The sequence below is a fragment of the Gavia stellata genome, chromosome 16 (genome assembly GCF_030936135.1).
Source record: "Gavia stellata isolate bGavSte3 chromosome 16, bGavSte3.hap2, whole genome shotgun sequence".
NCBI classification, from domain to species: Eukaryota; Metazoa; Chordata; class Aves; order Gaviiformes; family Gaviidae; genus Gavia; species Gavia stellata.
Window position 1 is genome coordinate 21,014,835 of NC_082609.1, and position 13,456 is coordinate 21,028,290.

A 13,456-nucleotide genomic window follows, 5' to 3' on the forward strand; every position below is an offset into this window, starting at 1 on the left:
TATAAAGGTAGAGAAAGAGAAGAAAATTATAATTGAGAAGGTTTTATCTCAGTTATATGTAGCTGAGGATAAAGGTAAGATCTAGGCTTCCTATGGGAGCTGAATTATTAGCATAAATTCTTACTGGAAAAGGAAAATAGCTATTCTATTGCAGAAAAAGATTCTTTCAGAAGAGAACTCAAGACTGCAGTCAAAACTAATTCTGACTGGTTTAGATACCAAAACTTTCCCAAAAGCTTGGTACATGTGGTTTTGATCTCATGCTTGTGTGGCAAAGCAGAGTTTCCTAAGCTTGTGTTACTGGGGTACAATCATCACTGTAGTTGCAGCTGGAGACAGCTGGGTACAACCCAGCATTAGGACTCACGACAGGGGATGCCACCAGCTGTGCATCTGACAGGGAAGGAATTCAGATGTTTTGGCATGATTTTCATATCTTTCACAGTGGGATTTAAGCATCTATTGGGAAATAAACAGTAGTTTCAGAACCCCTGTAAACACCCCAGCACAGCTTTCGGAAATGGAGTAAAGCATCATTTTTGGAAAAGCTACAACTTTTAAATGTTTACATTTTGCCTCATTTCAAAGAATCACAGAAAAAAATTAGGTTGGAAAGGACCTCAGGAGGTCTCTACTTCAACCTCCTACTGAAAGGGAGGAGGGTTAACCTGACAGGTAGATTAGATTGCTCAGGACCTTTGTCCCATCAAGCTTTGAGTATTTCCAAGGATAGAGATCCTGACACCACTCTGGGTCCTGTCCCTGTGTTGCAACACTCTCACAAGGAAGAATTTCTTCCTCACATCCAGCAAAAATGTCCCTTGCTACAATCTGTAACCATTTCCTCTCTTTCCATCACTGCAATGCCCATTAGGTAGTGGAAAACTACTGTTAATTCCTGCCTCGTGTTTTTGGTGGTGGTTTTTTGTTGTGGTTTTTTTTGTGTGTGTGTAAGTGTGTGGTCTTTTTGTGTGTGGGTGTTGTTGGTTTTTGTGTAGGGCTTTTTTTTCCAATAAAGTTTAACTCCTATATTGGCTGTTTTCCAAGTATGTAAGTTACCTACATTAAAGAACACTGGCCCCATATCCTAGATCATAATACAAACAATACAAACGAAAACCACTTGGTGATGAACTATTAATTCATACAATGGGGACTTACAGCTCCAGGGCTCAATAGTTCAATTCAGATTTTATCCAAAAACATCTGGGTCCTCTTTGAGCAGCTTGAGCAAAGAAAAGTTTTTTCATGAAACATAACATTGCAATAGTAAAGGGCCTCACCAGATTAAGAGCTCCAAAATGATGATATTCTTCGGTGCAGATTTGTATTCTACAGCTATGTTCTGACCATGATCAAACTGGCATCTTTCCATGTTCTGCATTAGCTCGGGTTAATTTTTCTTGTAGCTTTTCAAATAAGGTGAGATGCATTAAAGAGATTGAATGCCTTGTAGAAAAGCACGATGTTGTAAAAGAGAAGACAGCAACTTGCTAATTCTAATCCCTAGACAAATATATAATAAGATTAAAACAAAGATGAAAGTGCAAATAGCAATCCTAAACCAACAACCCAAAATCCTTTCAAGGTTTTCCAGCTGGCAACTCGGATTAGACAAGTCATTTGCTAGGGTGATTTTACTTCACCAGTCAAAAAAAAAGTGAGACAAGGTGGCAGTTATATCTCCTCTGACTGGAATTAAGAAATCACTTTGTTTTTCCACCAGATTTTCTTCCTACAAATATTATATTGAAAACAAACAGCTTTAGATTTTGATTATGTTTAGGGTATTCACAATTGCCCAACCAAAAAAAAAAAACCCACAAAACAAAACAAAAAAAAAACCCCAAAACCCAAACAAGTGAAGGATTCACTTGAAGGAATATATATAGACAGCAGAATTGATATAGGCCATGCCCCCTGAGACTAGGATTCTACAAAGAAGAAAACTGAGTCAACAGAAGGAAGTATGTTTACAACATCACATTTTAATGATTCCTGAAATACTGCAAATTTTCTCATGATGTAAACCTATTGGAGATAAACAGCAGACTGACATACAAAGCAGAATTAAGATTATTTGAATAAATTTGGCTAGACTTTCTTTTTCCTTTTTTAGGGGCTGGGGGTGTGAGGGGTATGGGAAGAATGCGTAATGCAAGCGAATGGGATTCTGGCTACAAATCTGAAAACCTTAGAAAACCAAAACAAAAACAAACAAAAACCCCAAACCCCTCAGCCTGCATTGTTCCAGGGATCACTGGTTTTACAATATAAAAATATTACATCAGTCCTATTTCAGCACCTTTAGCATTCCTGTGCTCTTTGCAAGATCCATGCCCTTTCACAAGATTTAGTCACTGAACAGTCAACTTATCCATTATCCTGAGTAGCACTTTTACTGGCATTTATCCGTATTCCTAAATTTCCCATTTTCCACTAAACAAAACTGCTCAAATTCTGACGTTCTTTTAGGCCTAACCAAATACCAGATGTTTAGAGTTCTTGGTATCTTTGGTGTCTTAAGACAAGTGAAAATGAAAAACACAGAAAAGGTCTCCCTGAGCAAACATGTAATTGAGGGTTTGGTTGGTGGGTTTTTTTTAACTTTTCTGTCCAAAAAAAGATTCCCCAAAGTACATACAAACAAAAATTGACTCTCATAGAAGTTTATGGAGTCCAATGTTTCAGACAGAAATTCCTTGGCACCACAGATCCTATGGATCGATCATCCTCTCACAGATTACCTAGTTGCTAAAAACTTTTGTTACATTAACCCATTCTCTCCCTCTTTCCCAATCTCCACTGCACTAATTTTGACTGAGCAATATGTCCAGGAACACTGCTTTTTATAGACCAGCACACTTCGTCCATATTGTAGGCACAAACATGAAACCCAACAGTTTTGCTAAATCCCGTAACTTTGAAATGGCCAGTCTAATTTAGTTGTTATTATTATCTAAATTATGATAGACCAAAGGCTTAAACTATTTAAGTCTTAAAAAAAAAAAAATCATCTCTGCAATCTCTCTCTGCAATCCCTCTCTGCAATCCTCAAGCACTTTCCCACACTTTAGCAACATCTATCTCACATTTGTAGCCTGGCACCACCCTCTCCCTCAGGAACTGCCCAAGAGTATTTTATCCAATGGAAACCTCTTAGAGGATATAATTCGCATCCCAGAAGTCACACCTTTTCTTCATCGTCATCACACAGCTCTGTAAGGTAGGGCACACCCAGCACACTCCTCCATTAAGGACAACACAGAATCACAGACTGGTTGAGGTTGGAAGGGACCTCTGGAGCTCATCTTGTCAACCCCACTGCTCAAGCAAGACCAACTAAAGCAGGTTGTCTGGGTCCATGTCCAGATGGCTTTTAAGTATCTCCAAGGATGGAGACTCCACAACTTCCCTGGGCAATCTGTGCCAGTGCTCGGCATCCTCACAGTAAAAGAAAAGGTTCCTTGTGCCCATTGCCTCTTTTTGTCTCACTAGGCACAACTGAAAAGAGCCTGACTCTGTCTTCTTACACCCTCCCTTCAGATATTTACATACATCAATGAGATCCCCCCCTGAGCCTTCTCTTCTCTGGGTTAAATAGTCCCAGCTGTCTCAGCCTTTCCTCATATGAGAGGTGCTCCAGCCCCATAGTGATCTTAGAGGCCTTTCACTGGACTATCACCAGTAGCTCCACATCTCTCTTCTACTGGGATTCGTGGAGTCTCGCAAAGTTAGAAGACTGAAATCAGGCTTATATTGAAATGTCTTCATGTCTTAATACTATAGGTCTGATCACAACCCTGGGAATTTAATATTATGCAATGAAAACTGCTTTAACCATAAGGATATTGCGCCAATCTGCACATAACTATTGGCTAGAAAGCAAAGCCTAATAGCTGTCTAAAATACACTCCTAAGACACATAGGAAACAGCTACGTAGTTCAAAAGATGAAAAGCCCATTCAACCATAAAACTTCCTTGCCTGGCTTCTGCACCCTACAAAGGAATTGGAAAAGAATGAGGAACAGCACAGAACTTTCTAGAACCAACAGCCTCAGGTTTCATGAACAAATATCATAAACTTTGATTTTGCAGACCGATTGTGCAAAGATGTTTGACTTTGAGAAGGCAGCTTTTGTAGAACAAGAAAGAAATTAAAAGCCATTAAATGAGGTGTCAAGGAGGAAAGACCCATCAGGCTGGGACAAGCCCAGGGGGAGATGGAAGAAAAGACACATCAAAATATAAAAGTCATTCCCTTGGAGAAGAAAGAATCCAAAAGAACAAAAATGTGTTCGTTTTCCTTAGAGAGACTGGTCAAAGACTAGAGAGTACAAACCTTTTCTTTATTCCTTAACGTACCTTCTTTCTCTGATATTTAATTTCCACTTGCTGTATTTGTCAAATTTGCTGTTATTCTCCAAATGCCTCTGATAGCATCAAATCTTTGAGCTGTTGCCCTGCCCTTTTCTTGGCCTTACAAATCTCAACTGGATATCTTAATTCCCATGTGCCTGTTTGCCTTCCTTTTCAGTTCTGGTGTTGGATTTTGTTGCTATTCTTCTGATTAATAGTGACCTCAAACAGTCCTCAACAAGTCACACTCTTAGCCGAATTCCTTTTGTTACATTGCAAAAAGCTAACTGAAATCCCCCAAATTCATAGCATGAGTACTGTTATATTGGGCCACACTAAAATCCCAGCAGCCTCTCTCCAACAGGGTACAGAAGATGCACAGGCCAATAGTACAAAAACATGCCATATGTGGACCAATCATCCCACTGGGACACAATCCCATCTTATAATAACAAAATCTGTATTTTCCTCTATTTTCAATCCCTTGAGTGTGATGTTGACTATGTGACAAATTACTCTGAGGGAACAGAAATTGCTGTCACCAAGGCAGAAGTAAAATGCAGCATCCTTCAGCAACCTCAACCCCCCACTACCTGATTTCCATCACAGATTTCTAAAAGAACTGACAAATAAAAGCATAGGATTGAGGAGGGTTTGGGTTGTGTTGGGTTTTTTTGGTGTTTTTTTAAGATAAACTTCTCAAGTCTGGAGTAGAATGATCAGATTGGAGAAAAGCAACTGCAGCACCAGTAATTTAGAATGGTAAAATCCAGCCTATGTGATCACAAGCCCACTAGCCTGCCTGTTTATCTAAAAAAAATGGAGGAAGGAATAAATGACAAATGAAGGTACATTGAAAAGGAAGGAAAATTCTCATAGATTTATTAAACACAGCTATTTGCTAGACTGGTCTTCAATTCTCTTGAATGAAAACACAAACAAATCCATCTCACCTATTCTGATTTCAGTGAAAAATTCAATACAGCGCTACACTGAAAAGTTTAACAATGGCACAAGAAGTTGGGCTATTCTAACAATCGAGGAAGACAACAATATGGCATCGTTCACCGCAGGAACAACTTGACACCTGTGACAGAAATGGATGACATTTAATAACCCAAAGTGCAGACTCCCATAAGGTACTACTTATATCAACTAGTTTCAGTCATTTAAAAGTCATGCATCTAGTCTCAGCACTATGTCTAGAACACGTCTAAACTCTTATCTTTAAGATGAACAGGATGAGTTGCCCTCAGCAGGTGGCTATGACTTTTTAACATCTAGGTTCAAACATCAAGCATTTAGATGGATGAAGTTAGGCAGAAGAACCACCATCTTGGGAACCAACCTTCCTCCACCCACCTCTACCTCAAAGAAGTTCTGCAATAATACTTACATGAGTGATCAATCGACATATTACAACTATGGAGAAGGTAAATGCCATCCCAAGATGTATCAGCTGATGTATTCCCTATCCCCTGGACCAGGAAGTATTCCTATCACTGTGTAGGAGGTCCTTTGTCTGAAGTATTATATATAGATCTGATCACATATTTGCAATAAATACATATCCACAAAGGAAGAGCAGATGCAGAGAAGGGATGTTAGCATGACCAGACAAATGCAGAGGTGATCTTGGAAAAAAGACTGAAGGAGGTTGGCTTGTTTAGCTTAGTCAAACAAAGCCTAAGAAAATATGTGGTTACTCTCTAAACTATGAAGAAAGCAAGCCCCAAAGAGGGAAACAAACTACTTATACTAAAAGGACCCTGCTGTCACAAGAACTAACGTCTACAAATTCACAACAAATAAGTGTTGACAGGATGTCAAAAAAGGGTTTCAAAGCCTTAGAGCACTAACTTTCCAATAGGAATAATGGACACAACCTAGTGAATTTTGCAATTAAAACTAGTATTTTTACAATTAAAATTTAAACCTTTGAATTTGAAGATTTAAGATTAAATGGTGGCTGATCTAGGAAAAGACTGGACTTGATCCAAATTTGAGTTTTCTTGTTCTATACTTCCATACAAGAATTACTACTCATATCTACCCTCCTTCAGCCCAGGTCACCATCCAATCTCATCCCTCCCTGCCCACCACTGCCTTTGCCTTATGCATCTCCAAATACACTCACATTACTGTCCACATCCCCTCAAGTCCTTTGTCTCAAGCTAGTCCTTCTGTCACTCTCCCTTCCACTACCTCTAAAAATAATACTCCAAGGCAGACATTAGACAAGCAAAGTTTCAGTCCAGGCATCTGTAGCCTTTCCTGGACACAGTGTTCTTTTGTTGAACAGTGGAGCTGCATCCTTCTTTGCAAAAGGTAATCGTAGTAGTCAAAAAGAGGGAAATCTACAGCAGTTTCCCTTGCTGAATTTTCTTTGATCATCACTCTTTCTAGGATTTTCCTGGCCTGACCCCAAGAGTAACTTCTGTAGCCAAGAAATCTGCCTACATAACTGAATTCTTACAATTTGGGCATAAGACTGCTGGCTCTGGGCAGTTTGTTATCAGCACAGAGAAAAAATTGGGAAGGTGCTTCACCCTTACATTTGGCTATGTTATGGGGCATCCTCCCATCAGAATGAGATATAGGGAGGGCTTACTCACATGGCTGGTCTTCACTTGTGTGATTAAGCCACTGATGCTTAGCCTGCAGCAGTTCATCCTAGATTGCATGCCACTGTCTCAAGGTAAGTGCATCCATTTTTATCACTGGAAATGCATGCCGTGTTGCGTAAAATGATTCCACTCCTATTACAGTTTAGCAAGAAATAGTCCCCATCCCTAGGTTTGTTTCTATTTTTGGATGTAACCTAAATATTGAATGTCAAATCACAGAGAGGTCACTACACTCTGAATATAGAAATATCTTACAGGCCTTTTGTGTAGCACAATGGACAACAGAAGCAAACAAAAGAACTGTAACAATCCATGGTCACATCATGATCCCAGAAACACTCAGTGAACTACTGCTTATTTCAGTAATCCCACTAGTGCCTTTGTCTCTAATACAGCACAGTAGGATAGCAGTGCAACACGCTTTTCACTTAGCTGTTGCTCATGCTACACTGCAGAAAGACACTGCAAAATACCAAGATACACAATTACAGTTTACTGTACTGCTGTTATGGCCATACGTAATTCTATTTTTAGCTCTAACCTAAATAAAATATCTAAAAGCACAGAAGGGTCTCATGCATCTGCATACGTAAAAATCATTCAAGCCTATCAAGCATATCAAGACCAAGAATAAAGTTAACCTAAATTTTGAAAATACATTTAACTTCTGGAATTTCAATTAACTTCTCGTATATGTAGACATTTTTTCTATCTTCCACATACTAAAAACCGTAATCGCTCCCTCAATTAAAAAAAAATAAGTAAATCAAGGATTATTAGCAATTACAATTTTGAAGCAGTTTCCAGTGCCTTAAATTGTAAGTATGGAGTTGCTCCCAGTGCCTTTTAAATATTTGATGCTTTCTTTTTGTTACATTCATATTCTTAGGGAGCAATACAATGATCCCTCTTCAGAAGTTCAAAGGTCACATATCAAATGGATCAGTCTGAAAGCACTTAAAGACAAAATCTAGTCAACACCCAAACTTAAATTTTATTTTTTACTGAAATTTCTATCAGTAAACACTGACAAATTATAATACTCTAATTTTAATATTAAATGATTAAAAATATTCCTCACTAATAAAGTGACTGTGATCTTTCTGCATAGAAATCATATTTAAGTTCACAGGGATTTGGACTAAGGAATAGTTTTCAAGAATGAGTGACAGCTCTCTTTCCCACCTCACATGACTGGAAACTATTTTCCAAGCATCTCTTTAACATAATTAAGACTTTATTTTAAATCTTGGTGAATCTAAAGCATGTACAGAAATGAAAGTCCAGAAACTGCAGCTTCTGCCCACTTATTTGAATTATTTGATTATTTGAATATGAATGCCATTTTAATAACTTGCAAATTTTGCAAGAAATATATGTAAATTGTATATAAACGTACATATGCATGCATATATAGGTAGTTGATTCTCCAGTATACTAGCCACTGGAATCATCGGCACCAAATTAATACAACTGACATCCTTTTGTTTCTAAGGGTAGAAAAGTTTTCACAGTCTCTGCCTTTGCTCCCCTACTCAGCTCAATTAATACATAGCCGTTGGACTTTCCACGTAGGTCACATCTGTGGTTACCCATTTCTGCGCATTAGGAGCTAAGAAAATAAAACTGCTAAAGGTGACATCTGGGATTTATTTTGCCCACTCTCATAAGCTCCTAAAAAGGTGTCTCATTTTTCAAATTTAAAAATTCACCTGAATGACTGAAATAGAGTGGGACATAATGAGAGACATTTTGGTTGTTCTCATTATAGAGATCAGGGATACTTTTGCAATTTCACCATTATTCAGTCCATAAATATGTTGAAAACCTGAGTTTCAAGTTCTTGCTCAATAGGAGCATGGAATGTAGTTGCACCAGGGTTTTTTTCTATCACCTTTGTCATAAAAGTTTTGCAATTATGAACTACTCTCCAGCCAAGGATACACCCTGAAGACACTATCAGGGGTCTTGCAGACACCTTCTGAGTTGAGAGATTGCCAAAAAGGTTTTTAACACCCCATTACAAAGATTCTAACTCAGCCTTTTCTTTTTTTTTTTTTTTCAGATCTTCAAAATAATCAATGATATTCCTGAAGTACACCAACACATTAGGTACAAATTCTTCTTTACATACTACCTTTGCTGTTTTCCTGGACTCTACAATTTCTTACTGAAAGACACTGACACTTCTGCTTTTGCAAGATTTATTCCAACCCCTCCTTTGCATAGTGAGAGGCCCAAGACATGTGCAATCCCTCTGCCACTACACAGAACAGAACTCAAAACTGATTATGACTTTGATTAAATACTACGTAAACCATCATAAGTAAATCAAATAACAAATATTTGAGACAAGATCTTTCCTTGTCAGTAAGATTTATGTGGAAAAGATGTTCAGAAAAGGGGGGGGGGGGGGCGGGGCGGGGGACGGGACACACGGACACACGACCACAAACCAATTTCACCATGCCAACAGATAAATAAGAGAAGGCATGATAAACTAATTGCATCGTTAAGAGCAAATCAGGAATCTTTTCTGGAACAAGGGAAAACTTACTAAAAATCACTACTTGGAAATTCAGGATTTATAAAGGGAAGTGCTATATAGCTGAATATGTATTTGATTATCCAAACAAGTTGCTGAAGCTACCCTTACATCAAGGTTCAAAAAGGGGCTGGCCATTTACATGTATTTAAAGGTACAATAATGATTTCAAAAAGGAAAATAAACACAATGGTTACAGACTTCGGACAACCTCTAATAATTGTAAATTAGGATAAAAACAACTGCAGGAAGCAGATTATGCTGTGTCTGTCTACCACGGGTTCTTACATTTGCCTTAGAAACATCTGGAATAGCTCTTACCAGACTATTGGCCTGAACAGAGCCCACAGTGGTTAGTTACCGTTATGCACACTAAGGAAATTTGACGGTCTGCAGACAAAACATCTCAAAACTTCACAAAAATATAAAGATGACTCACAGCACCTATTAAAAATACAACCAGAGGTATTTTGCATATAAGAAAATGGAATCTTTGACGAATGACACAGCAACACCCAGCAGATCAGACCTGCAGACATATCCCACCTTGTAGCCCTGAACTGTGATCAAAGGTATTTCCTCCTGCAAAGTCACCCATCACACTACTGAGAAGAAACCAGCTTGGTCAGAGGCTCAGAGAAGAATTATTTTAGATTCACAAAACCTATGGATTGCTTGGAAAGCAATCAAATGACATTTCCTAAATAGGTGCTGGATATTGAATTCCTGCTACTCCACCATAAGCTTACCTTGGGCATTGTAAACCAGCACGTTGGCTCAGCAAACTACCCACCCCTCAATGAAAAAGTCTCAGGAATTGAGGGAGGGGTAAATAAAAAATCATTTAAAAAAAAAAAGTCACAGGCTCCATGCAGTGTAGATTAGAACCACCCACGGATTAGAAACTTGCATGGACTCTTATCATGCCCCTACTTTGCTATCTGAAGACAATGGCTCGGCTTGCAAGGTATTTAGCTTTCACTTACATCTTCTTTGCCTTCAGTTATGTCTAAAAGTCCTAAATGTTTGTGGGAGAAAAAAAAAATCTCTTTTATCATCCCATGTTTCACCCAAAGAGATCTTGGCTTTAGGAAAGATATAAAAAGAACTGAAGTTTCCTCCAGGTGCCATGAAATGATGCCTGCTCTCCTGCAAATACCCTCAGTACCTTCTTCAGCACTGACAGCAACCCAGTGTAGAGGTAAGGCCATGTGCCGGGGAGAAAAAAGTGAAAGGAAGAAGTACTTACCATGAGGACAGCACTCAACCGATCACTTTGGACCTGCTGCACTTGGATGCAGGGTCCTGGCACTTGTAACCTTGAGCCGCTGGGAATGTTCCCAGCATCACCATTTGGGATGCTGCTGTTACTAGGTCCAAGACCTACAGATGCCCTGTACAAGTAGGTATGAGTCAATTTACCCACACCAGTGACCTCCAGCACGTCCGGTGGGAGGTGGGAGCTGGGAAGCATGTGCACGCTATAGCAATACTTTTCATACTCATCAGCTGGGCAGCAGCAGCTGCTGCAGCAACAAGTCGAGGAGCGGCACAGCCGCACAATGGCAAGAAAGAGGAGGAAGGCTGCAAAGATGAAGGAGACACAGGCAAGGGAAACGATCAAGTAGATGTTTGTAGCGTTGAGCAGTGGTGGTGGTTCCCCACTGTCATCGAAGTCTGGCAGTGCCTGAGGCAGTGTGTCAGCCAGCAGGATGCCAACTGTCACAGTAGAGGAGAGCGGCGGATCCCCATGGTCCCGCACTACCACAACCACCTTGTGCTTGAGGAAGTCCGTGGAGCGCATAGAGCGCGTGGTGCGCAGCTCACCAGAGTGTGGTGCCAAGCGGAACAGGGTGGAGTCGGAGGACTGGGCAAGGTGATAGGAGAGCCAGGCATTCTGCGCATTGTCCTCATCATCCGCCACCACTTTGGTCACCAGGTAGTCCTCATCAGCCAGGCGGGGCACAACTTCCACAGCTACTGAGCCATTCTGACTGGTGGGGTACAGGATGGCTGGGGCATTGTCATTCTGGTCTGAGATGTAAACATTCACAGTTACGGCAGTGGTCAAGGCTGGTGACCCATTGTCCTTGGCTTCCACTTGGAAATAGAACCTCCTAAGCTGCTCAAAGTCAAAGGCACGTTTTGCATAGATGCTCCCATTGGCCAAGCTCACAGACAAAAGGCTGGCCAGGGCACTGCCTGCAACCGTGGAATTCCTGAGCATGTAAGAGACCTGTCCGTTCTCTCCCATATCAGGGTCAGATGCTGAGACCTGGTAGAGAAAAGCACCAAGAGGATTGTTCTCCTCCACAAACACATCGAACGTGTCAGCACTGAAGACAGGGGGGTTATCATTCACATCAGAAATCTGCACCCAAAGGGTCTTCTGAGTGGTGATGGGTGGAGATCCCAAGTCTGTGGCAGTAATGGTGATGTTGTACCCACTGATCAGCTCTCGGTCCAGAAGCCCACTGGTGACCAGGCTGTAGTAGTTCTCAAGGGAAGGCTTTAACTGGAAGGGAAGGTTATCAGGGATCTGGCAGGTTACTTTCCCGTTCTCCCCAGGGTCCTTATCCACAATACTCAGCAGAGCTATCACTGTGCCAGGAACAGCATCCTCAGGAATGGGACTGGAAAGGGATGTAATTGTTATCTCTGGGCCGTGATTGTTCACATCAGTGATTTCCACGAGCAGCTTAGCCATGCTGGACATGCCAAATGCCCCGTTATCCCTTGCCTCAATAAGCATCTCGAGGAGGGGTCTCTGAACAGCTAAAACGCCATTGACTGTCACCTCCCCAGTGTGCGGGTGAATTAAGAACATTCGCTGTAGATCAGCAGAAGTAGTATTGCTAAATGAATACCTGACCTCTCCGTTCGGACCTTCATCCAAGTCTGTGGCATGCACTTGCACTACCAAAGTGCCACTGGGGGAGTTTTCCAAGATACTCGCCCTGTAGACTGAATGCTCAAATTCTGGTGCATTGTCGTTGGTATCCAGCACAGTCACAATGACTGGGACATCACCGGACTTTGGAGGATCCCCACCATCTTTGGCTGTAAGGACAAGTCTGTGAGTGGCTTGCTGCTCCCTGTCTAAGGCTTTCTTCAGCACCAGTTCAGGATATTTACTCCCGTCCCCGCGTGTCTGCATTTCCAAATGGAAATGTTCATCAGGGCTCAGAGTATAATTCTGCACACTGTTGGTATCTTCGTCAAGATCTTGGGCGTTGGGGAGCGTAAACCGTGCCCCAGGTGACAGGAACTCAGGCACGCTTATATGATATTCACTTAAGGGAAAGCTGGGGGAATTGTCATTTATGTCCAAAACTTTAAATTCTATCCTATAAAGCTCTAGAGGGTTTTCTAACACGAGTTCATAATTCAGAAGACAGGCGGACTTTAATTCACAAAGCTGCTCTCTGTCTATAGGCTCGTTAACAGACAAAACCCCCGTGCTTGCATTTATATTAAAATATTGCTTACTTGAACCGCTGATCATGCGAAATTTCCGAGCTGAAAGCGTAGCTGCATCCATTCCTAAATCCTTCGCTATGTTGCCAACAGACGCTCCACGCTCTGTTTCCTCAGCGATGGAATACACTACTTGCCCGTTCGCGGTGCAGCAAATAAGGCAGAAGACCATTAAATAGACCCGCATTCTTCCTCCCCTGGCTCAGCTCCCCACAGACCGGCTCAGCAGGACCATAATCCAGAATTTCAGCAAACCCCGCGAAGTTTCCAGCGCGAAGCGAACGGGCACCGGGACGCACCGGCGGCAAGGCGAGAAGTTCGCTGCAGGAGCGGGAGGCGCCGGGGGTCCCCCCGCCCCGCCCCGCCGGCTGCCGTCGGGGGAGAAGCGGCAGCTGCGCTGCGCCCGCCGCCGCTCGCTCTGACCGGCGCGGCGGCCCCGCGAGTCTC

The 13,456-nt window shown here is 41.5% G+C and overlaps 1 protein-coding gene across 1 annotated transcript in view; it reads right to left on the bottom strand.

Moving 5' to 3' along the window:
• PCDHAC1 (protocadherin alpha subfamily C, 1) overlaps positions 1 to 13,343 on the bottom strand; it is a 33,114-nt gene extending 19,771 nt beyond the window's left edge. Inside the window, exon 1 of the mRNA XM_009809549.2 lies at positions 10,782 to 13,343. Coding sequence (XP_009807851.2) covers positions 10,782 to 13,196 — 2,415 coding nt within the window. The 5' untranslated portion in view covers positions 13,197 to 13,343. The remainder of the gene's footprint in view (positions 1 to 10,781) is intronic.
• Between the last annotated feature and the right edge of the window lie 113 nt (positions 13,344 to 13,456).